General features: G+C 46.7%; 1 protein-coding gene across 1 annotated transcript in view; it reads right to left on the minus strand.

Annotated features, from left to right (window-relative positions):
* Positions 1–23,785, minus strand: part of PLCG2 (phospholipase C gamma 2) — a 100,374-nt gene that overhangs the window by 31,026 nt on the left and 45,563 nt on the right. The window contains exons 10-23 of the mRNA XM_018555893.1: positions 20,656–20,757; positions 18,504–18,622; positions 16,785–16,870; positions 15,738–15,858; positions 14,046–14,214; positions 13,825–13,929; positions 12,348–12,437; positions 8,720–8,891; positions 8,478–8,679; positions 5,990–6,109; positions 5,391–5,571; positions 2,810–2,884; positions 2,159–2,268; positions 1,964–2,057 (exon numbers count right to left, since the gene is read on the minus strand). Of these exons, the coding sequence (XP_018411395.1) occupies positions 1,964–2,057; positions 2,159–2,268; positions 2,810–2,884; positions 5,391–5,571; positions 5,990–6,109; positions 8,478–8,679; positions 8,720–8,891; positions 12,348–12,437; positions 13,825–13,929; positions 14,046–14,214; positions 15,738–15,858; positions 16,785–16,870; positions 18,504–18,622; positions 20,656–20,757 (1,746 nt within the window). The remainder of the gene's footprint in view (positions 1–1,963; positions 2,058–2,158; positions 2,269–2,809; positions 2,885–5,390; positions 5,572–5,989; positions 6,110–8,477; positions 8,680–8,719; positions 8,892–12,347; positions 12,438–13,824; positions 13,930–14,045; positions 14,215–15,737; positions 15,859–16,784; positions 16,871–18,503; positions 18,623–20,655; positions 20,758–23,785) is intronic.

Genomic DNA, 23,785 nt, shown 5'->3' on the forward strand with positions numbered 1-23,785 from the left:
TCACATTCTGATCTCCGGCCAGACAAGATGAAATGTATCCAATACTCAGATTAAAGAGACACATTCCATTCCGGCAGCTACTATCCTCTCACTTTCCAGACACACGATGCCTTAAAGTGTATCTCTAGACAAAACCTTTGATTTCGTTTTGGATAGAGTAGGGAAGGATGAGACCCTCTGCGGGGGTTTTTACTGCTGTGTCCCTGAATGTTCTTAATAAGGGACTTAATGAAGTACTGTAGCTGCTGACGAAGCACATACTTACCAGCCCATGAAGTCCAGCGCTGTCATCCGTGCAGCTGATACTTCTCAGGGCTTCTGGCCTTCCGCACCGCCATCTTGGATTTAGATGCTGGCTGTGGCTTCCTGATCACACGCCGTCAGCCACCTACTGCACACGTGCAAGATCTGGACTGCAGGGAGAACGGTCTAGTATCCTCCTGGGATGTGTGTCTATACCATAGGAGGCTGCAAGTGGTGGTGGGAGAGGTGGACCAAGGATGTCATCTTTGTCTAGGATGAATAAGGAAGTGGGAGCGAGTACCACCAAAAAAGCAGCATGGATGGGGGAGTTTCCTTTGCCAGCTACTGTATTCCGATAGGCAGCGCCCGCAGCTGTCTGAATACCTGACCAGTGACTCTAGCTGATTGGCGGATGTCACTGTTCAGCTACACACCTTTGGCCTGTCCCCAAAACTTTTTTAAACTGAGGGGTGCCAGCAGGGCCACCAATGGATCAAATTTCAGCTGGATGAAATCTGAGCACTGTATGGCCAGATGTGTGTGTATACTAAAAGACTGGCAGGCTGCCAAGAGTCTGCTCTCCATAGAAAGTATTGAGGGAAGGAGCTGTGATTTCAGTGCCTCTAGTGTGAACTTTGACAATGAATTGCTCCACAATGCCCATAGCAACAGAGGTGAGTGAGGACTTCATAAAAACTACTTTTACAGCAAGTTCACATAAATAATTAAGTGGGCATAGTCTAGGCACGGATTCACCTTAAAGTGGACCTGTATACACAGATAAAACACATATAGTAAGTATGACTTATGCTTCACACTCCTAGTGCCTCTAGTGTGAACTTTGAAACTGAATTGTTCCACAATGGCCCTAGCTACATAGGTGAGTGAGGACTTCATCAAAAGTACTTTTACAGCAAGTTCATATAAATACTTAAGTGGGCATAGTCTAGGCACAGATCCACCTTAAAGTGAACCTGAATACACAGTTGAAATACATATACTATGTATGATTTATGATTCACAACCCTAGTGCCTGTAGTGTGAAGTTTGAAAATGAATTGCTCCACAATGCCTATAGCTACAGAAGTGAGTGAGGACTTCATCAAAAGTACTTTTACAGCAAGTTAATGTAAATGCTTAAGTGTGCATAGTCTGGGCACGGATCCACCTTAAAGTGAACCTGAATACACAGATGAAATACATATAGTATGTATGACTTATGATTCACACCCCTAGTGCCTCTAGTGGGAATTTTGAAAATAATTTGCTCCACAATGCCCATAGCTACAGAGGTGAGTTAGGACTTCATCAAAAGTACTTTTATAGCAAGTTCATGTGAATACTCAAGTGGGCATAGTCTGCACCTGGGTTCACCTTAAGGATGGGTTCACACCTAGGCGTATTGAATATTAGCGTTTGTCGCGCCTTTCGCGGTAAAAAAAACCGTGCGACAAACGCGCGTTTCCGAGGGCTACTTGGCTGTATACCAATGGAAACGCCCGACCAAAACGCCCCATAGAAGTACATGCGTTCGTACTCACGGAAAAACGCCCAGATGGGAACCATGCACATTGAAAATAATGGCATTTCCCTGTTTGAGCGTTTTTCCGCGAGTACGAACGCGTGGAAAAACGCCCAGGTGGGAAATGGGCCTAAAATGGAACTGACTACACATAGGACATATCATTTTTATGATTTACACCCGGTGTAGCAGTGTTACCTGGTTAGTGATAAATTCCTCATTGGTCGATATGTCCTCCACATAATTGGAAGGGAAGAAGTGCTGCAGTTTATCTCCATAGTCGCCCTTCCACCTGCACAACGGGTTACAATATTGCACGAGAGGTCAATCCTTTGTTTAACCCCCTACGTTCCAATATAACTAACGATGAATAAGAACATGACCGGTCCTCACCATCCATCAGAGATTTTGATCACGTTATGAATGACAGCGCCCGTGCAGAAGCTCAGCTCATCTGGTCTGGTAGCTGAATAGTTGTATAAAGCCATAACTGTTCCTTGGGGCTTAGAATAAAAAAAGAGAATATATACAAAGGTGAGGTGCTAGTGCGGCAAGGGTGGAAACAGATCCCTTAAAGCTAAACTCCAGGTAAGCAGCTAAATACACATATAGCTCTGCCAGGTAGCACAGCCAGGAGGTGGCACCACTTTCTGTGTTAAAGGGCCATCTTTTTATTCTAAAAGGTCCCCCATCCACTTAAACAATTACAGATTGCAAATACTCAGCATCGGCACCGATACTGATACTAAATTACTTAAAACTAAATACATTTCATGATTTATTAATGGATAGCGAGCTGCATTCATGTGTGTCTTTTATATCTGCCTGGAGTTTAGCTTTAATAATCCCTTTATGCAGTACAATTTATTCCCATGGGTGATCGATGCTGAATGAGCGGCATGAGTTAAAGGGCAATAATCGGGGGGGGGAGTTTAAAATGAATAACAATATAGCACTTTTTAGGTAACATTCCTATACTGTGCGCCCGGACGGGTGATGCAGCAGCACAGGTATGAGCTGATGTAGAAGCGGAATCATTCTCACCATGGCCGGGGAAATTTCATCGGGATCCACGTAGAGTTTGGTCATTACATCGTAAATGGAGTTTACGTCTTTTTCCTGGAACAGAACACTCCTAGTTAATGGATGTAAGAGAGGTAATCAGCAAACAATGTCATTTATAAGAACTGATGGGCTGAATGGGTTTGTCAGAACTGGCACGGATGGGGGACAGGCCCTTTACCGTATCGGATAATATATTATTATAATACATGGTTGTCACTGACTTAAAAACTAATTAGCGATCTAATGAGGAAAAAATAAAAGGAAATATCCTCCAGGTGAGCTATAGTTAAGGCTTTAGCAGACTTTATTATAGGTCTTATTCTGTATACAGCATTAGAGTATAGCGTGTTTGCTGCAAGAGCATGCTAAGTACCCGACTACAAACCCATAATAAGTCAAAATAGCCATGCATGTCAGTTTGAAGATATCTCATAGAAGTAAAAGCATGTCACAGGGGATGACTGTATTGTGAACTGAAGCTCTGTGCAAGGTTCTAGGAAAAGCACAGAGCCAGGGACAAAGGCATTGAGAAGTTTGGCATTTCCCGTCTATAAATGGAGTAGAGTTGCCCACACACCCGACTTTTTTTCTACAATGTAATATAGACTTTTGTCCATACACAGTAAGATGTCACTATGTGTAGCTGCTATTCCTTACTGCAATCTGGGGCCTTCTCTAGCTGGTGGTGCTCTAGGAAAATGCCAAGCTTGCCTTTGCCAAGCAAGTGCCCTGGCACAGACATTACATTTTTAAAGGACCAATTGGCTTTGTTGGTCACAGTAGACAACCAGCTACTTCCTTTTGTATTTCTTGTGTAGTCAGTGTCGGGACAAGGTCATCCATTGCTCAGCGTGAAGATGCCAAACTGCATCAATGGTGTCACTAGAAGTTAAAAATTCCCCCGTGTTGGTGGTGTCAGTGGAAGGAAAAAATTGACTTACGTCGGTGGTGTCACTAAAGGGAAAAATGCTCTTGTGTTGGTGATGTCACTGGAAGGAAAAAATTGGCTTACGTCGGTGGTGTCACTAAAGGGAAAAGATGCCCCTGTGTTAGTGGTGTCACTGGAAGGAAAAAATGCCCCTGTATTGGTGATGTCACCAAAAGAAAAGAATGCCCAAGTCAGTGGTGTCACTGGAAGGAAAACATGCCCCTATGTTAGTGGTGTCACTGGAAGGAAAGAAATGACTTACGTCAGTGGTGTCACTAACGGGAAAAGATTCCCCTGTGTCAGTGGTGTCACTAAATAGAAAAAATGCCCCTGTGTCAGTGGTGTCACTACAGGGATAAAACACCTCCGTCGGTGTTAAGGAAAAAATACCCCTGTGTCCGTTATGTCGCTGGATGGAAAAAATTTACCTGTTAGTGGTATCAGTAAAAAGAAAAATGCCCCCTTTGTCAGTGGTGTCACTAAAAAGAAAAAAATGCCCTACGTCAGGGGAGTCACTAAAGGGAAATACAAAATCCAAAAGGTCCCATCGCACTCCTGACCGGAAAAAAGTTCCCCACACACAGGGCGGGTGCGGCAGCGACAGCGGACGCCTCCGCATATAACAATGAACCAAAAAAGTCACTCGCACTCCATTGTAGCGTCCAGTCAATCTATTTATTGACTAAATGGTGCAGCATTTCCATGCAATGTTTCGGAACCAAAAGTTCCCTTCATCAGGCAAAGGGAAATATGCCCCTGTGTTGGTGGTGTCACTGTAAGGAACAAATGCTGCTGTGTCGGTGGCAGTGGAAGAAAAATATGCTGCCACTTCAGTGGTGTGAATTTGGGGAGGACTACCATGGCATCTGTGCCAGTGAGATAAAGGAGGGGAGCCGGGAGGCTCGGGGAAACCTGTAGGGTGCATTCAACTAGAGCACCCTATGTGACTGTAAGGAAGGAACGGAAGCTGAAGGGCTCTGAGTGAGGTAGGGTGGCTATGGGGCTCTGAGAGGGAGAAGGGAGCTCTGTGTTGGAGGCCTCAAACTAGCAGAAGGAGGAAGTTTAAAAATAACATTAGAAAGTTGTCCTTGAGAAAAGATGTCCTTGAGTTGGAAAAAGTCCAGCGGAGGGCAACCAAACTAATTAGGGGTATGGAGGACCAGAGCTACGAGACAAGGCTACTAAATTTAAACATGTTCACATTGGAGGTGAGGAGATTAAGGGGGGGATATGATTTCCATGTACAAAATGTTCAATGGTGGTAGCAACATTAGCGATAAACTGTTTAAAATTAACTCCGTTACAAAAACTAGAGGCCATCACCTAAAATTGGTGGAAAAAAAATTCCAGCACAAGGGGCGAAGGGGGTTCTTCACAGTAAGATCAGTTAGGGTCTGGAACTCACTGCCACAGGCGGTGATTTCAGCAAATAATGTGGAATTGTTCAAGAAACTTTTGGACGATTTCTTAAGGGACCGTAATATACAGGGGTACAGGTACTCCTAGAATGAGATCCTAATAGGTTGGACTTGATGGACTAATGTCTTTATTCAACCTCAAATACTATGTAACTATGTAACTATGTAACTAAGTTTCATTTTACTGAAACATTAGTGGAAACTTGGGACATACAAGGTTGAATCTGATCAGCAGTTCCTCGGTCACAGGGTAGCGCAGCTTCATCTTCCGGTACAGCGTGTGCTTCTCGTAATAATTGACCAGCTCCACCAAGTTCTCGAAATACGCCGAAGTTCCCAACACAAACAGGCGGCCATCTTTCTGGATTCTGCAGTGCTTCACTTTACCTTCCGCCCTAAAATACACAAACACACAAGCTGGGATTTACTGTAAGTTAGGGTGACTCTGATGAGGTCACAGCAGCTTTCAGAGTTGGTGACTGGGGACAAAGATAAGGGAAATGAACTACCATGGCCCATAGCTGATAGAACCCAGATGATTAATGAACCTGGACCAGATGGCTTCCACCCACGGGTCCTCAAGGAGCTGAGTTCTGTTATTCTGAAGCCATTGTTTCAAATTTTTCTTGTTTCAAATTTTGTTTCATTACCTTTAGAAGAGAGTTCAATCTGTAGGACAGTTTGGGCTGAAGCTGGTCTTCAATGATTCTCTCTTTTATGGATGTGTTTCAGAGTAAAGAGAAGATTAAGTCCTAGCTGAACTTCAAAGAGTGAAGATGAAAAGAGAAGATGGAGTGAAAAGGGAGCACGTACCTGAAGGTGATAGCGTAGGAATTCGTCTCTTCTCTCTTTCGTATCAGAAAAGCTCCATCTCGAGGTATCCTCATCAGCATGTCTTCCGCTTCTCCTCGACTCAGGTTGTCATAGTACCACCTACACCAAATGCACAAACAGTCACTGATCCATTCAAGTCTCCTGTCCTCTGTCACTCCCCTTCATCCTATGGGGCAGCACCGGTGCTTGGCCATTGCTGCTCACACTCCCCACCCTGACTGCCCCTGGCCCGCCCCTTTTATTTATTGGTTTTTACTTCTGTTGATCACCGAAGTTCAGCATCACATGTGGGTGTTAGCGATGGCGGTCAGCCTGCATAAGAATGCCCACTCCTCCAGACAGACACCCACCCATCATTTTAATATTTGCCCAACTCCTTCCAAGAGCCAGCATCAGGGCTAAAGTCTCTCGAGTACTGAGGCAAGGTGCTGTGATGTTTTAAGGATGCTATGTACAGCACCCTCTCATCAGTTATGATCTTTCTACATTGCACAGAGGAGCACAGATACCCAGTGATGACATCACCGGGTCTAATAAAGATGATGTATTGAAAACAGAAAGGTTTTACTTAAAGTGACATTAAACCCTCAGATTTTTTAACATAAAACAATACTGTAATGTGTGCCTTACTGTAATCCATGGTAGTTTCCCTTCTCTTTGCTGCTCTTCCTTTTAAATCCTCATGTCTTCTCATGCTGGGCAGAACTTCTGTTTTGCAGCAGACTGCCTTGTCTCAGGAATGGATATATGGTGTCTGTGTATAGGTTTGTATAGGTTTGTAACCTGAGCCAGCACTACAGGAAGAGGCCTTCAGCTGCAAAGGGAAGTTCTCCCCCAGCATGAGAACACATGAGGATTTAATAGGAAGAGCAGCAAAGAGAAGGGAAACATCCATGGATTACAGTAAGGCACACATTACAGTACAGTAATACCTTGGTTTACAAGTAACTTGGTTTGAGAGTGTTTTGCAAGACAAGCAAACATTTCTGAAAAATTTTGCCTTGATATACAAGCAATGTCTTGCAAGAAGAGCAAAATTTTGTAGAAAACCACCACTGAATAAGGCTGTAGCAGTGCGAGCGAGGATTCTGTTTAACGACAATGCAATGTCACATTGGATAGATTCCTTGTTAAGGTTTCACGAAGAGAAAAAGATTCCATTCAAGTCAAGAGTCAAGAGATAGGAGTGATTCCGTTAGTGATAGTGAAAGTTGTCCTACACAATAATCCTCCTCTCTCTTGTCCCTCTCACACCGGCCACAAAGGTACCGGTAATTGGTTTCTTTTTCTTTATATTTTGTACAGTATTATATTACAGTACAGTATTGTAATAATTTTTATATGAATATTTTTGGGTTGTGGAACAAATCATCTGAATTTCCATTATTTCCTATGGGGAAATTTGCTTTGATATACAAGCGCTTTGGATTACAAGCATGCTGCCGGAACGAATTATGCTCGTAAACCAAGGTATTACTGTATTGGTTTATGTTAAAAAATCTGAGGGTTTAATGTCACTTTAAGAAATATAATTGGCATGTTAATGAAAGGGTAAAGGAGGAGCCTGGGAAGACAAAATATGAGCAGATACAACCTCAGCTTTAATGAAAGCTTCAGATTGAAAAGGTTCAGCATGAGTTTTGAAATGAAATTAGCATGTTGAACATTAGATGAGGTTTTAGCGATTGGGTGACAACAACTTCATTGACTAAACTGTTTTTGTTCTTTTCGATTTGTTGCATTGATTCACATAACAGTGTCCGTTACAATATATCAGGGCCGTGGCTTCTTAAAGGGAGAGTTGAGTACATAATGTAAGGGTGGGCAATCAGCCCTCCAGCTGTGCTTTAACTACAAATCCATCATGCATCTGCCTCTGGAATTCATGCCTATGGCTATCAAAGTCGTGCAATGCCTCATGGGATTTGTAGTTCCACCAGAGCTGGAGGTGTGAGGTTGCCCACCCCTGGCCTACCCTCACCAGAGCCAGAGGGCTGAAGTTTGGCTACCCTTGCTCTATTGCTTTAACTACACATCCATCATGCCTCTGCCTTTGGGAGTCCTGCCTGTGGCTGTCAAAGTCTTGCAATGCCTCATGGGATTTGTAGTTCCACCAGAGCTGGAGGTGTGAGGTTGCCCACCCCTGGCCTACCCTCACCAGAGCTGGAGGGCTGAAGTTTGGCTACCTTTGCTCTATTGCAGGGGTGAGCAACTCCAGCTCTCCAGCTGTGCTTGTACAGTAAATCCCATCATGCCTCTGCCTCTGGAAGTCATGCCTATGGCAGTCAGAGTCTTGCAATGCCTCATGGGACTTGTAGTTCCACAACAGCTGGAGGGCCGGAGTTGCCCACTCCTAACATACGGCGATGATTCAGAATAAAACACCAGCAGGGAGTGGCTTTTAGTGTACGTGGTCAAGATACCCGACACGGCCTTAGAGACACGACAACCTGACGTAAAGACTTACTCCTTGGACAGGTGCGGGTTGGGGTTCGGAACGGCATCCGTTAATCGCAACTCGAAATCCGCACAGCGCAGCGAGGCATCCCTGTAGTGTTGTATGAGTTCATAAATACTGTCAAAGGTTAAGTTGTCGGTCAGGTAATACTTCACATACTCTCCATCTGTACACGAGCGGATCCGGCAGTGCTGGACTCTCCCCGACCTCCTGCAAGAGGGTCACCAGACAAAAAAAAGGCAGAACAAAGCAGAAGGAGAGAGTAAAATCATCCCGGTAGGACTCGCTCTCTCGCACTAGGAACGTGCCATCTTTGCCTCCCATCTCAGCGCAGTACTCCTGCAGCAGCCGCTCCGCCATGAAACGGCCTTCGTGCATCCGACCGTGGAACCATTTCTCCTGCAGATGTTGCTCTCGCAGTGACTGGGTTGGGTGGAGGGAAAGAAAAGACAAAATTTGCAGTTAAATTAATGTCATTTCTGGAAAAAGTGTAAAGAGACCCAGCGATAATCAGCTTGTGTGCCATTCCTCGTTATACAGTGCTGAGATAACAGACAAAATCAAAAACAGCGCCAGCAGATTTTGGTTCAAGAGAGTTCAGGAGTGCAGGGCGATAACGGGGCGGCTCTCACCAGGTTCAGAACAACCAATTGGTTCTGAGGAAGGAGGCTTGACCTCTGAAACGCGTAAACCACTTCACTACCAGGGAAGACGAACAGCCGGTGGATATGCACCTTTTCGTTCTGACCCTTTTATGCCTGTTTTTATTCGTCCTTTGTGAGTACCTTTATACCATTTTTTATTCGTTAATTAAAAAGTTTTTATGCGATGGAGGCGCTCTCTGTGTCTTGTCTTGCAGTGCTGAGATAACAGCAATCATTTTAGAAGTGCAATGATCGCTATAGCATGCCATGCAGAGAAGAGGCTGTGGGGATCGGTCTGGCAGTCCGGTGGGACCACGGATCAGGTGAGTATATCTTCTTTATTTGAGCACCGAGACAAAAAATGAGCACTGAACCCCGGGGTAGTTCTTACAATTCCTGGGGCTTTTTACTTTAAAGAGAACCTGTCAGGCCTTAAAATAAAATGGCAATACCCTGCAATGTAAGAGGCAGTATACTGACTTCTTCGGCCACCATGTCTCTTATCTCCCCTCCGTTCCAGTGCTCCAGCCCCCCTCAATGTTTTTGGCATTCGACACTTCAGATGCCTGCTTCCCCCATGTAACACCGTGGTTCCTTTCCCCGACCCCTACGTCACTACAGGTGTCAACAGTGATGCAAGAGCAAAAGGAAGGAACCATCGCACACAGAATGGAAGGGGGGGGATTAGGGGGACCCGACACTCCCAGACGTTCGGAAAGCCAAAGAGACAGACCACAGGGCTGGAATAGAGGGACAGCAGGAGATGGAGTGCCGTAGAGGTGAGTATAATTTCTCCCCCACTGCAGACATTTGCCATTTTATTTAGAGACCTGACAGGTTCTCTTTAAAGAGCAGCCTTGGGTAATAAGGGAACACAGTCAGTGATGTGATGTACTGCTGCTACCCAAAAGACATTGCAACTGGACTGCAATCACGGAGTCCACTTGGTATAGCTTAATCTGAGCTCTCTGTAATCAGTTGCAGCCAGAATTCAAACAGTACCTCACAAGGTCACTGGGTGTGAACTTCCTGAGTCACATGACCAGCAAAGGAAGGCACATGCATCAATGCTTATTTCAGCTCTTCCAGTCACTGCAGGCCTCTCTCCTTGTGCAGAGCGACTGGTCTGGTCCCCACCCCCTCCTGTAATAAAGACCAGTCACTGCTGCTCTCTCCTTTTGCAGGGTGACTGGTCTTGTCTGCGCCCCCTCCTGCAAAAAAGACCACTCAATGCTGCTCTCTCTCATTGTGCAGGATGAGCGGTCTTGTCTGCGCCCCCTCCTGCAAAAAAGACCGCTCACTGTAGCTCTCTCTCCCTGTGCAGAGTGACTGGTCTGGTCCCCACCCCCTCCTGTAATAAAGACCAGTCACTGCTGCTCTCTCCTTTTGCAGGATGACTGGTCTTGTCTGCGCCCCCTCCTGCAAAAAAGACCGCTCACTGTAGCTCTCTCTCCCTGTGCAGAGTGACTGGTCTGGTCTCCGCCCCTCCTGTAGTTCTCTGCAGGCAGCCTGCAGTGGGTGGGGCTTGCTGGACCCCTCCCACAGCTCTCTGCACAGGCTGGGCAACATAGTGATGATGTCACTGCTACTTTCACAAGGTAATATCTGGGCTTGCAAAGGATTTTGGCACACACAATGTAGATATATAACCTTTGTGGCTATCAAGGAATATATTTAAATGAACATTTTTATGTCCGGAGTTCAGATTTACCGCTTTTCAATTATTTATTGAATTTTCCTTCCTCTTCCTTTTTTGTTTTGAATTCCCTCTATTCAGAACAGAAAAATTGACCATATAGCAAAGCACAGCCTCCGCATCGCCCGCGCTGGGTTCTTTTCACAAAAACGGCCACGGAATGCACTAGCGGACTTATTTATAACGTCGAAACAACTCACAGTCCGGCGCTTTGAGGATAATGCATCTCGCCCACAAATACTGTCTCAGACAGTAAGGGCTGATTAGAGAGAATTACAGGTTTGGACGGGAACAAGAGAAGGATGACACTAAATACATTTCACGCCGAGGTTATCTGCTCCACTGGAACAGTTTGATACCCTGTAAATATGTCTTTTTGCAATCTTAAAAGCGTCGGTGTTTATTTGGATCATTGCTACATTGTAACAGTTGATATCCTTCATAATTCCGCCGGGGCTCAGTGTCAGATAAGTAAATAAAAGTGAAGGCGCTGGGAATTGATATGGAGCGAGTGCATAGAGGGGAAAAAAAGGTTCAGTGATACAACAAAAGCCACATAGAACTAACTGATACACAAATACAGAGCCTCATGTATATATGTGTGTATCTATATCTATATATATCTTTATAGACATATATATATACACAGTAAATATATATTAAGGATGTACCGATACTAGTATCGGTGTCGGTACTGAGTATTTGGGCGAGTACTCATCCTCACCCAAATGCTCCTGCTACTTATCCTAATACCAGAGCTTCCAGTATCTGGAAGCCAGGTGTGAGTCATTACATGACTCCCGGCTTCCTGATTGTACGGGAAGCTGGCTCCATGCTCCCTCATCACTTGGTGACAAGAAGCATGGAGCCGTCTTCCCGGCCAATCAGGAAGCCGGGTGGAGTGTAACGACTCACCGCCCGGCTTCCTGATTGGTCGAAAAGCTGGCCAATCAGGAAGCCATGCGGTGAGTCATTACCCGCCTGGCTTTCTGATTGGCCTGAAAGCCAGCTTCATGCTTCCTCACCACTTGGTGACGAGGGAGCATGGAGCCAGCTTCCCGGCCAATCAGGAAGCCAGGTGAAGTGTAATGACCCGCCGCCTGGCTTCCTGATTGGTCAGGAAGCTGGCCAATCAGAAAGCCGGGAGGCAAGTCATTACCTGCCCCCCGGCTTCCTGATTGGCCAGAAAGCCGCCTCCATGCTTCCTCGTCACCTGATGACGAGGGAGCATGGAGCCAGCTTCCTAGCTAATCAGGAAGCCAAGCGGTGAGTCATTACATGCCACCCGGTTTCCTTAATGGGACTTCCGGTATCGGTATTCTGTACTGACAAAAAAATATTGGTCCTCGTACTCGATACAGACAAAACGGTATCAGTGCATCTCTGTGTAGAACCATTCTGCCCAGTGTATAGCTGGGTGAATGCCGTTCGCACATCGATCTTGCCACCAGATGGAGCAATTCCTATGTTCCTTGGCTCCATCTAGTGGCTACAAAACAAAAGTCGATCATAAAGAATCAGGTAGGGCATATTTATTACCTTCAGTGTAGAATCTTCTGTAATCTGCTCAATTTCATCTCCATATGAAAGCTTATCACCAGCTATGGCACAGTAACGAACAGACCATTTCTTTAATGAAATAAATAGTCATATATTAATAAAAATGTCAACTGCACATTTAAAGTCAAATTCTAATCATTTTGTATTATTAGCAGAAGATTTGGGATCACGGCTGTACGATTAGACCAATGGCAGACGGACTTTTTATTCATTTAATCCAATCCTCACTCTTGGAAAGCTGAACTAAAAAAAAAACTTTTACAAATGACTGTGTCGTCTCTGAGCCAGCTTTTAGTCCAAGAAGTAGATGGTGACCCTGGATGATGCCTGAACAAAGTTGGCGACATTGTTCTAGAGATAAAATCATTATGAAGGCATTGTCCAAGTGGGTGTGGCTACACTGAACTGAACTTTGGGTGCAATTTAAAGGGGAACAGTTAAACAGGCATAGTTAAAAAAGCGTGAACAGTTGGAGGCAAGCCCTGTTAGTGTAAGAAATCTCAGGCACCTTAGCCAGTGCCGCCTCCCATTTACAGCTGTGATAGACACCTTGGCCTGGTAGGCCACCAATGTACAGGTATGGCAGACATCTTGGCTCAGATGGCCACCCATTTACAGGTATGGTAGACACCTTGGCCCAGATGGCCAACCATTTACAGATATGGTAGACACCTTGGCCCAAGTAGCCACACATTTACACTTGTGGTAGACACATTGGGCCAGGTGGCCACCCATTTACAACTAGAGGAGACACCTTGGCCCAGGCAGCCACCTATTTACAGCTATGGTAGACAAATTGGCCTAGCGGTCACCCATTTACAGCTATGGTAGACAACTTGGCACAGGTGGCCACCCATTTACAGCTATGGAAGACACCTTGGTCTGGCGGCCACCCATTTACAGCTATAGTAGACAGCCTGACCCAGCGGCCACCCATTTACAGCTATGGTATACATCTTGGCTGAGATGGCCACACATTTACAGCTAGGGTAGACACTTTGCTCAGTTGACCACCCCTTTACAGCTATGGTAGACACCTTGACCCATGTGGCCACCTATTTGCAGTTATGGTAGACACCTTGGCCCAGGTGGCCACCTGTTTACAGCTATAGTAGACACAGCTATGGTAGACACCTTGACACATGTGGCCACACTATTTCAGCTAATGTAGGCACCTTGGCCCAGCTGGCCACCCATTTATAGCTATGGTAGACACCTTGGTCCAGTGGCCTCACATTTACAGCTTTGGTAGACACATTGGCCCGGCAGCCACACATTTACAGCCATGGCACCAGTGTCTACCAGTGTATGACCAGCTGAACTGAATGAAGGTTTCATTTGCTAAAGCGCTGTGTATCGTACACAAGAAAACAGAAGTGCTCAATCTTTAAAATTATGAACAAAAAGACAAATAGCAAACATGCATTTCAGTATAAGGAGAATGTAAGCAACTTACCTGATCTATAGGGTCCCACATATGGAGCTCCCCCTGTAGTTTGGTTTCCTCTTTACTGTCATCTGTGTTTGTGACATAATCTCCTTTGGGCCCCAGCTTTTTGTGCTAGAATCAAAAGTCATGTTTGTTAAAGTAGATGTAAACCTTGCTTGAGTGACATAAACATTATCACATCTACTAAGACAGTAGACATCCCCTTAGTGCTTTTGGTACAGCTTTACCTTAATGATAATCTTCTCTTTCAGCTGTGTGGGTGAAGGCAGTTGATCGGCACTCGCTTCGATGGGTTTGGTTAGCAGAAGATCTCCGAGGACCTCTTTGAACACCTTGGCCATGTACCTCTGCTGCTCCACATTACAGTGTTCCTCTATGGAGAGTGTGACTGGGTATCTGAATAAGACATAATAATATATTTGGGCAAGAGATAGGGCACTGACGGGGAGGTCTGGACAACATGTCACAGATCAATAGTGGGGTAACAGGTTTTGGACTCCATGATCAAAAAAAAAAAGGGCTACTCCGAATCTGTAAGCTACATGGGGCTAATCGCCCAATCAGCTGCAGGCCATCGCATTCCCTGCCCCACAGCTGCACATAAACAAAGGGGCGGGATGCTTTTGCTGATGTCACTGACCTTATATGGCCACACTGCCATATTAGATTAAGGTCATTGCCCAAATATAGCCATGTGGCTATATAAGGTCAATGATGTCACTACATCCTGTCCCTTTGCTTACATACAACTGCAGGCGCCAGCGGATGGAGGTTCCTTCTGTCTTGGTTCCCAAAATTGCCCATCACAATGCTTTAAATGCCTTTACAGCTCATCAGTTTAGGGTTAACAATGAATGATGACCCTAGTACTATTTCTCTCACTCCGTCATGCACGGTGATACCTAATATGTATGGTGCAATCATTGTTTTAGTACACGTGTACACCCAATCTGTGCATTTGAGTTTGCATGATCGCGCATGGTGGGCGGGGCTGGGGGATTGGGGGGTGTTACCATTTTTGGGGTTAGCAGTGTTCAGTGAAATCAGAATAAGCTATTTCTGTCCAGGAGAGTTGCCGGTACAACTGTGCAAGACTGAAGGGAAGGAGTTCAACTTAGGCCTCATTCAGATGCTGTACGGACGTGTACGCCCATAAAAAGACCCGATCCTGGAAGGTACAGGTACTGTGTGTAATTGTGCGCATCAGCCTGTTCTTCCCAATGGGAAGACGTGGCTGTATGCAATTACACGTGGTTACACGCACACCCAAGCTTGCACATACATGCGGGTCAGGGTGCCCGCACTTGGGCGCACACTGCGGGCACCCAGACACGCACGGATGTGCAGGTTCGGGTGTGTGTGTGACCGTGTGTAATTGCATGCAGCCGTGTCCTCCCATAGGGAAGCACAAACTGCTGCGACACCGTCCCTTCCAGGATCAGGTCTTTTTACGGTCTTGCATGCCTGTCTGAATGAGCCCTTTAAGGTGACCCCTGACACACAAACCAAAGTGGTAGATTCAAAGCCAATGAAGTTAAATTAGAGGGAAATATAAACCTTTCAAATGTATAATACTTTCATACTGAATATTACTCCCATTCCAACCAGGTTTAATATTTTCCCCTGAATGCGCCATCACCAGCGCTGTCAGCCGTAAATTCCGCTTCCCAACCACTCTACCAATAAAGTAAATAAAATCCTTTCTATGATGCCGGTAAAATATATTTTCCTTAGTTTGATGACCCCTCTTCACCTGCTATTTATATGGACTGTGAAATACACCATGGACAGGTTCAGCTCATAAAGAACTAAATAATTTAGGTTGGCCTACGCGGTAAAATAAATAGCGGTTAGTTCTGGCCTTTCTTTTGTTCACGCCAAGGTCACACAGTTACTTAAGAGTTACAGCGCGGACTCACTCAGAGGTGACAAATGCGTGATCCTTAATAGCTTGCACCACGTCCTCAAATTTAATTTTCGTTGTTCTTGTCCATCCGTGATAGATAATTGGCTTTCCGTCAGGACCGTCCCAGCAGTCCACTGGAGAGAGGAGAGAGAGAAAACCATTACCCTTAGATAAGCTCAGAGCATCATCTACTACAGCAAGGGCTCCCTCGCTACGTGTAGAGATTCCACAGATGACTTTGGCTGCAAAATGTGTTTTCTCAGTTAAGTGGTGATTAACTGACTCCCTGATTTTAAAAACTTCCACTTGTGTAGATACTGGAGTGTTAAACCACCTGACAGTCTTGGCTATCTCTCAGGGGCTCTACTGCTGAGTTCCTGGCTCTGTACACAACTGTGCCCGTTATGAGGGGTTCCCAACATCCCTGTCCTGGGTCTGCACACTGCCTGTTCCCATTATTAGGGGGCGTCCACCATCCCTGTGCTGAGTTTCTGGGTTTGTACACCTGCTGTGCCCATCATTAGGGTCTCCCACCATCCCTGTGCTGAGTTCCTTGGTCTGCACATAGGCTTTGCCCATTATGAGGGGCTTTTCACCATCCCTGTGCTGAGTTCCTGGCTCTGTACACCTGCTGTGCCCATTATGAGGGGTCCCCAACATCCCTATGCTGAGTTCCTGAGTCTGTACACCTGCTGTGCTTATTATGAGGAGCCCCCCCCATCCCTATGCTGAGTTCCCGGGTCTGTACACCTGTTGTGCCCTTTATGAAGAGCTCCCATCATCCCTGCTGGATTTTTATTCATTTGATATAAAATGAAATTAAAATAAAATTGCCGTGTTTCAAATCTTATTTGATCCTATTTTCCATTTATGAATAAAACAGACTTTACAGAATGTAAACTCTTCTACCATCAAATTTTTATTCTGGCCGGTGGCCTCCTTTAAGTCAGGTCACGTCTATCAGAACCTCCGCTGGCTGTGTAACAATGACCAGAAATGGAGTGACAGCGCAATTTGCATAGTTTCCTATTAAATAACAATGAATTCATTTCATGCTTACGTTCAATACACCTGCATCCCATCCGCAGACATCGCACGTAGGCTTCGGTGGATGACTCGCTGCGCAGCTGGTCTCCCGTTAGATACCTAAACAGGAAGCAGAAGAGGGGTCATGGCTGAGAAGTATGTCCCAGGTGCGGAGGGGTTGTAATTCCATTATTATAAAGTCTCCTATTATATAGTCATTTAAAGGGTCAGTCCACGCCCAATTAATGCATCAGGGTTTTGGCAGAAGCCAGTGAGATGGATCAGCCATTGGCTTTCTGATATGTTTCAGGCTCACTGGTGGGGTAATCATCCCACCATAGCTAAAGAGAACCAGTCGCATCTAAAATTATAGAGCAGAAGAGTCTAAATCACGAGTAGGCAACCTCGGCATTCCAGTTGTTATACAAGTCCCATAAGACATTGCATGACTCCCAGAGCCAGAGGCATTTGCAGTTTCCCTACAGCTGGAGTGCTGAGGTTGTCTACCCCTGGTATAAATATTATAACTTTGCAGATTTTTCTGATGAAAAATCTGATGATCTGATGATCACTTTCTGATCACGGGGGGAGAGAGGATAAGAAGCGATTCAGTAAGCAAATCCAGCCCGCCAGCTGTTGTGGAACTACAACTCCCATGAGGCCTTGCAAGACTGACAGTTAAGGTGCCCATAGACCTTGCAATCATCGGCCAAACATTTTTCGTCCAATGATCAAACCGTCGAACGATTTTTGTACAGCGGCCCCATCCTGCCCCGACCATCGCACAGTTCAATTAGCGGTCTTTAGCAGATATCACCTGGACGAATATCGTTAATCAACCGCACGGATTTTCATTTGCGCATGAGCAGTGTTAATCGTATGAATTTTGACATAGAGAAACGCCATTACCTTGTGAAAATCGTACCATCGACCGAAAGTTTCTAGCATGCTGGAAAGACGAACGTTGTACGATTGTACGGTATTTGCGGTTGTAGACTCCCCATCAACCTTACGACTATCGGCCGAAAACGCGTTCCCAAACGAAAATCAGCCGATATTCGTAAGGTGTATGGGCACCTTTACAGGCATAACTCCCAGGGGCATAGGCATGTTGAGATTTATAGTTAAAGAACAGCTGGAGAGCCAGAGTTGCCCACCCCTGTGCTATAGCTTGCTCTCTGCATAGTAGCAGCATGTCAGGTGTGAGCTGTCACTGTGCAATATACGCCTAATAAAATGGCCGCAGGCCAGTGTTGGTCTGACAAAGGGGCCTGATAACTAGAAGTGCGCACAGATACGCATTCCCTTTTTCTCTGCTGCGACGTTTTAGGAATTCTCACAGCAAAGGGCACCATGCCTGAGAATTTAAATCGGCATATTGAATGACTAAGGGATCGGGTAACACTTTTTCTAAGAGAAATGCAGTGGCTGCCATTCCTTCTGAGAAGGCTAGTTACCTGGCAGCTATACTGGTCCCCTGACTTTATTACTTTCTAAGTCACTGAATCAGCACGTTGGCAAAGTCAGGGGCCCTTATGTGCATACATGTTTTGAGCGTGATTCAAAGTGTTGAAGCCAGAGGATGAGCATGGCAGACAGACAACTGGCATTATCAGAACGACGGCCTCCATGTTTCTCCCTGGAAAGTTTATTTTTTTCTTGCGTTCCCTTCTTATGTTTTGAAGTACTCCCAATGCATTTCAATGCAATGTACCTGGGGTGCCCAGAGGATTAAGAGCCCATCATTACTCACGTGTTGTGCGAGGAAGCAATCCAGTAATGCGACAGAGGATTATTCATATTCTGGACGGCAATCTCATCGTATTTCTCATCCCAGATGGTATTCTCTTTGGAAAATAAGTAGGTCAGGAACTGGAAAAGATTTAAAGACATAAGGAAGGAGAATAAGATTTCCCCAGTGAAGTCAGAAAGGGCCAGGCTCTTATAAGGGCACCTGGGCAGGTTATTGCCAACTGAAGTCAAAGACATCTTCAGACATTGTACTAATAGCCTCCATTTTTGTGGTTTCACTTCTTTCCCGGTATTGCCTTTTGCTCAGTGTGTCTAAATATACCTGTGCAGTCCAAAAGACATCAGAGGTCTACCACACTGCCCAGTGCACTCTAACAGACCTGGTGTAATGCACCTGTTGCTGGGACGGGGCAATGGATCACAGCTGCGGACTTGAGAAGGTGATTGAAGGCTGGGTATGGCAATCAGGCTTGAACCCCAGGCGTCTCTCTCAATCTTAACGGAGAGTGAGGGGTTCTTGCATCATTTGCCACAAGTGAGGTGGGGAAGTTTGAACAAAGTATTGTGTACACAACTCAGCACTAAACGGGTCAGTACACAGAGAGTTAGAATCAGAGGTTATGTAACAGTCTTGATCCAGAATAAAGGTATATACACACGTTCAAGCAGGAATGAACAAGCGAGCAGATTGTCACAGTATACTGTACTGGTTCTTTAGCCAAGGGTTTTAGTAGTTAGACAGTTCAACTGGGCAAGTACAAATCCCCCACTTGTTACCAATACTTGCGGTTCCTAGTAGTTAGTTGTCAGGTAGATCAAGGTCCAGAGGTGTGTGTGGTTCGTGGAGCTCCTGGCTTGTGTAGGGCATCGAGCACAATAGTGGAACGCTTCCATAGCGTCCACAGTACCTTTAAATAGTCCGCGAACCCGGAAGTGACTCGGCCGTGACGTCACTTCCGCGTTCCATGGTGGAGAGCAGAGAAGCTCCCCCTCCAAGAGGGAAGCGGCCTGCGTGATGCGGCCGATGCGTTCCACGCTGGAACGCATACGGCTCGCGGCAGGCAAGGACATTACACCTGGTCAGACATGCTCCCTCTCTTTTTATGCAACACAAGTCTGTGTGAGGACACTTGCAATGAGAGGCGTGGCTGTTACTCAGCTCTGCCAGCACAGAGCACTGGAGGTGTCAGGAACTGGGTCTGAACCCAGAGCCTCGGCTGTAGTTCTACCTGCTGAGCCACCTAAGAACCTTGGATAGCTCCTTGCCTGATCTCCTGTGTATCCTCAGTTATACCTAATCAGATGCTGAACTCTGACCTCCTTGCTCCTCCCTTGAACTTCCTATTTAAGCCACGCCTCTGCACTTCCTGTTTGCCAGATTATTGTGCTCCTGCATTGATCTTGCTTCCTGCTCCTTCTGTGCTACAATCTGCTCAAACTGCTACCCGTGTACCGACCTTTGTCTGCTGATTCACCGACTGCTCTCTCCATCTCCTGCTACATACCTGATACCATTGGCTCCTGAACTCGGCTTGTTCACTGACTACACTTCTGCCTGCTCCTCCACCACTACCCTCTGCTTGTGTACCGAACCCGGCCTGTTCTACTACGAATTGCCTGCTGCTTCAGCTGCTGGACTCTGAGCCTGATCCCAGATTGTGACAGGAGGGGGAGAACAGAGATTACATTTCCACTAAGTGGTAAAGGGTATTTTAACTATTTTTGGGTCTGTGTGAGGACACTTATGATGAGAGGTGTGGCTGCTACTCAGCTCTGCCAGTATAGCGGTTACTCAGCTCTGCCAGTATAGAGCATTGGAGGGTGAGAACAGAAGAGGAAAAGGTATTTTAAGGCATTTCTGAGCCTGTTTGAGGACACTTGTGATGAGGGGTGTGGCTGCTACTCAGCTCTGCCAGGATAGAGCACTGGAGGGTAAGAACAGGAAGCACATTTCCGCTAAGGGAAAAAAAAAGTATTTTAAGGCAATTGAAGTGGATTTTGGCTAAATTCCTAACGCATCGCGGTATAGGGCTATAAAGAGGGAAAAAAAGTGTGAACTTTCAGTTGGGCTTTAACTGCTGAACCCTCCCCCGATCAGATCAGACTGACCTGTTTTGGGTAGCGTGGCCCTTTTAAATCTTACTGCTCCTTACCTCATCCACGTAGAGAAAGGGCTCTGCCGTCTCTCTAACGGTGTCGTCTATAAACTTCGTCATCCGCTCGCGGACTTTGTTAAGATCCTGGGCTGAGGACTCCTTTAGGGACCATGGAGGACAAAAAGGTGACATGTTACATTCAGTCTGATCAGAGTTTACTGTTAATGCTTCAACCTTAAAGCAGGGGTGGGCAACTCTGGCCCTCCAGCTGTTGTGGAACTAGAAGTCCCATGAGGCATTGCAAGACTAAGACAGTTACAGGCATGACTCCCAGAAGCAGAGGCATGATGGGATTTGTAGTTAAAGCACAGCTGGAGGGCCAGTGTCATCCACCCCTGGCTTAAAGGCTAACTCCAGAGATTTTTCATATAGTGTTGGATAGAGGGGCTTTGATCCTCCATTGGGTTTTTAATGTTGTCTCTGACTCATTTGGGCTGATTTCCCTGACTTCCTGTTTTGTCTGACACCTAGACAGGATGTAAGGAGAAATCTTCCCAAAAAGGAAAAATGCTTCCCCCCATATGTTATGGAGATAAGAAAGGGGGGGTTTCTGTAGTCTAGCAGGGAAGAACCCAGGCAGACCCGACAATACTGCTGGGGTGCACATGTACATATCTATATATCACGCTCTCAGGTGCGCTGTGCGGGCTCTCAGGTGGGCTATGCACACTCTCAGGCGGGCTATGTGGGGTCTCAGGTGGAGTCTCAGGTGGGCTGTGCAGGCTCTTACGGTGGCTATGCGGATTCTCAGATGGGCAATGCGAGCTCTAAGGAATGCTGCGCGGGCTCTCAGGTGGGCTTTGCGCGCTCTCAGGTGGACTATGCAGGCTCTCAGGTGGTTGTGTAGGGTCTCAGGTGGGCTATGAAAGCTCTCAGGAGTGCTGTGTGTGCTGTCTCACCTAGGGTCCAGAGGCGGGCAGCGTGCTTTCAGAAAGACGGAGGAGGAGATGTGGGGGCAGGCCTGTGCCTGTTTACAGGCGCCTGCAGCTCACAGGAAGATACAGATGCGGCTGCCTGACGTCCGCGCTTGCTGGGGACCTGGGCAGACGCATCTGTTAAAAAATGTAAAGTGCCGGCATCAGCACTTAGTGTCTTGTGTCAGCTTGCTGGAAACTCGGACACAAGACTCAAAAACCGGACTGTCCGGGTGAATTCCAGACAGGAGGACACCCCAAGAAGGTGACACCACCATCTCCTTCTTCAGCTGTTGCCTGCCTGACACAGGAAGCAGCAAAGCTAAAGATGAAAGTATTGGTGTCACCTTCCTGGCTGAACAGGGCAGGAAGTGCTTGAAGCTGTTCACCTAAATATATTTAGCCGTCTGCCTGGAGTTCTGCTTTACGCTCTAGGTGACAACAAAGAATTGGCTAGCCTCACGGTGGCGTGACCCCGTCCCCTTTACCCCGGGAACATAAATAAGATTCATGAATTGAACAAACAAGCGGCAACTATGGAGCTCGCTATCTGCGCGATCGGCCGAGCAGGCGGCGAAAAACACCCCCGAAGTGGAGATAATTATTCAATGCAAATCCTGGGACAATGGAAGTCAGTGTGCGGGTGGGGCGCCCCTTCCGTGCGCCGAGCACCTTCCACTTTCATATGCAAAACAGCCCCGCGCAACTAATCTCGGAGCATCTCGATAACGGCTGTGGCGTTGAGGCGCCATTGTAAACACCGGGAACGGATCACGCTCTCTGTGGCCTGCTCCGACTTTATTTGCATAGGAAATGTTAAATGGTCACGGGGGCTGTAAGGAGCTCCCCTGCCATACAATGGAAGGGGCTTTGATCCTCCATTGGGTTTTTAATGTTGTCTCTGACTCATTTGGGCTGATTTCCCTGACTTCCTGTTTTGTCTGACACCTAGACAGGATGTAAGGAGAAATCTTCCCAAAAAGGAAAAATGCTTCCCCCCATATGTTATGGAGATAAGAAAGGGGGGGTTTCTGTAGTCTAGCAGGGAAGAACCCAGGCAGACCCGACAATACTGCTGGGGTGCACATGTACATATCTATATATCACGCTCTCAGGTGCGCTGTGCGGGCTCTCAGGTGGGCTATGCACACTCTCAGGCGGGCTATGTGGGGTCTCAGGTGGAGTCTCAGGTGGGCTGTGCAGGCTCTTACGGTGGCTATGCGGATTCTCAGATGGGCAATGCGAGCTCTAAGGAATGCTGCGCGGGCTCTCAGGTGGGCTTTGCGCGCTCTCAGGTGGACTATGCAGGCTCTCAGGTGGTTGTGTAGGGTCTCAGGTGGGCTATGAAAGCTCTCAGGAGTGCTGTGTGTGCTGTCTCACCTAGGGTCCAGAGGCGGGCAGCGTGCTTTCAGAAAGACGGAGGAGGAGATGTGGGGGCAGGCCTGTGCCTGTTTACAGGCGCCTGCAGCTCACAGGAAGATACAGATGCGGCTGCCTGACGTCCGCGCTTGCTGGGGACCTGGGCAGACGCATCTGTTAAAAAATGTAAAGTGCCGGCATCAGCACTTAGTGTCTTGTGTCAGCTTGCTGGAAACTCGGACACAAGACTCAAAAACCGGACTGTCCGGGTGAATTCCAGACAGGAGGACACCCCAAGAAGGTGACACCACCATCTCCTTCTTCAGCTGTTGCCTGCCTGACACAGGAAGCAGCAAAGCTAAAGATGAAAGTATTGGTGTCACCTTCCTGGCTAAACAGGGCAGGAAGTGCTTGAAGCTGTTCACCTAAATATATTTAGCCGTCTGCCTGGAGTTCTGCTTTACGCTCTAGGTGACAACAAAGAATTGGCTAGCCTCACGGTGGCGTGACCCCGTCCCCTTTACCCCGGGAACATAAATAAGATTCATGAATTGAACAAACAAGCGGCAACTATGGAGCTCGCTATCTGCGCGATCGGCCGAGCAGGCGGCGAAAAACACCCCCGAAGTGGAGATAATTATTCAATGCAAATCCTGGGACAATGGAAGTCAGTGTGCGGGTGGGGCGCCCCTTCCGTGCGCCGAGCACCTTCCACTTTCATATGCAAAACAGCCCCGCGCAACTAATCTCGGAGCATCTCGATAACGGCTGTGGCGTTGAGGCGCCATTGTAAACACCGGGAACGGATCACGCTCTCTGTGGCCTGCTCCGACTTTATTTGCATAGGAAATGTT

Source organism: Nanorana parkeri, unplaced genomic scaffold (assembly GCF_000935625.1).
Source record: "Nanorana parkeri isolate BGI_ZX_2015 unplaced genomic scaffold, ASM93562v1 scaffold216, whole genome shotgun sequence".
Classification (NCBI taxonomy): domain Eukaryota; kingdom Metazoa; phylum Chordata; class Amphibia; order Anura; family Dicroglossidae; genus Nanorana; species Nanorana parkeri.